The 1,887-nt window shown below is 57.3% G+C and overlaps 1 protein-coding gene across 1 annotated transcript in view; it reads left to right on the forward strand.

Annotated features, from left to right (window-relative positions):
• Positions 1–1,887, forward strand: part of CTTN (cortactin) — a 36,952-nt gene that overhangs the window by 26,418 nt on the left and 8,647 nt on the right. Inside the window, 2 exon segments of the mRNA XM_015560200.1 lie at positions 187–241; positions 827–937. Of these exon segments, the coding sequence (XP_015415686.1) occupies positions 187–241; positions 827–937 (166 nt within the window).

Here is a 1,887-nt window from a genome sequence, read left to right on the forward strand (position 1 = left end):
GCCCTGGCAGCGCGCAGGGCTGGGTGGGAGGCAGGCCCAACACCAGCGCTTTGGGCATTAGGCCTGCACTGGCTCAGGGAATCCATGTCCAAGAAGTGTGGTTTGTCTTTCAGCCTCTCTGAGGCGTTGTGGAGTCACAGTAACTGGAGACATTTAAAAATGCATTTCCCTTTTCCTCGCCCGCAGTCGGCTGTCGGCTTTGAGTACCAGGGGAAAACGGAGAAGCACGCCTCCCAGAAAGGTAGGCTGGGGAGGCGGGCGGCAGGGCAGCCCTGGGCGGGGCAGGCGGACAGGGAGAGAGACAGTGACGTGAGAGAGACATTGATTGGCCCCCTCCGCACACGCCCCACATGGGCCGGGGATCAAATCTGCAAGCAGGTGCGTGCCCTTGACCAGGATTCAAGCCCAAGACCCTTTGGTGTGCGGGCCGACACTCGAACCCTGAGCAGCACTGGCCAGGGCAAGAGCCATTTCTAAGCCCAAGCGTGTCGCTTCCTCACAGCACCTGCAGGCTCCTCCTGCCTCGTGTGTGTCAGCGGGTGACCAGGGACGTGCGCTCGGGGTGTGGACGCGGCAGTCAGGCCGGGCATGGCCGTGTGGGGTGGGCGGGCTGCTTCTGGAAGGGCCTCTGCACTTGCTGTACACGGGGCCTGCGGCTTCTTGGCTGACCGTGGAGGGGCCGGCGGCCTGGTGTCCAGTGTCACTCGGGGAACACTGGGTGGCCTCCTGTGCATTTAGAATGTGTGCTCGGCCTCTTGGTAACTCGTACCCTGACGTAGCTTAACCCCAGCGACAGTGTCCTGTCATCGGGCTCCTGTCTCCCCAGACTACTCGAGTGGCTTTGGCGGCAAGTACGGCGTGCAGGCCGACCGCGTGGACAAGAGCGCGGTGGGCTTTGACTACCAGGGCAAGACGGAGAAGCACGAGTCCCAGAAAGGTGCGTCCGCGCCGCCCGGGGGTGTCCTCCGTCCACCGCCCTCTGGGAGCTGCCCTCGAGGCCTTGGCAGAGTGCTGGCCAGCTCTGGTCCTCTCCCGGCCAGCGTAGCAGGTTCACTGTGTCTTCACAGCGGCTTAGTCCATGTGTGACAGTCCGTCGTTGTTTAATGTGTCCTCTTTGAGTGTAGAATTTAGGTTATTTCCAATTAAGAAATGCATATTTATATATTTAGCTATATATACACACACACATATTTTTAAATACATTTTTATTGCTTTCAGAGAGGAAGGGAGAGGGAGATAGAAACATCAGTGATGAGAGACGAATGATCAGCTGCCTCCTGCACACCCCCCACTGGGGATTGAGCTCGCAACCCAGGCCTGTGCCCTTGACAGGAATTGAATCGTGACCTCCTGGTTCATAAGTCGATGCTCAACCCGAGCCATGCGGGCCGGGCTCCAATTTTTTGATGTTGAGAATGGAAGGGAGTGAATGTTTTCACCCCTGGATCTGACACGCACGCGGTCACTCAGAAGAACACCTTGACTTTAAACTGTCCATCGCTGTGCCGGGTTGTCCCAGGACCTTGCTGGCTTCCCTTCCCTGGAGGCCCCGCCGGTGGTCAGCTGGGAACTGTCACCAGGGCCTCTGTCGGGGCTGACCTTCCCACTGCAGGGCACCTGCTGGTGGGGTCTTGTGCGGCACTTGTTTTGTTGGCCTGCACGTTCACATTTTAAAATGTATTTTCGTCCTTTTTTTGCATGTTTACATTTGAAAAATAATTGCCAACATTTAAAAATGGAGCATTCAGATCTTTTAAGAATTTTTTTTTAAAAAGAAGCAAAACCAGCACGGGCAGCACCAGGCAGTTTCTCTGGGGACACAGCTGTGGGCCCTCTGCCTGCTCCGGTCACTTTCGCTTCGCCCGCCCGCCCGCCACGCAGCCCCTG

The sequence above is a fragment of the Myotis davidii genome, unplaced genomic scaffold (genome assembly GCF_000327345.1).
Source record: "Myotis davidii unplaced genomic scaffold, ASM32734v1 scaffold3211, whole genome shotgun sequence".
Taxonomy (NCBI): domain Eukaryota; kingdom Metazoa; phylum Chordata; class Mammalia; order Chiroptera; family Vespertilionidae; genus Myotis; species Myotis davidii.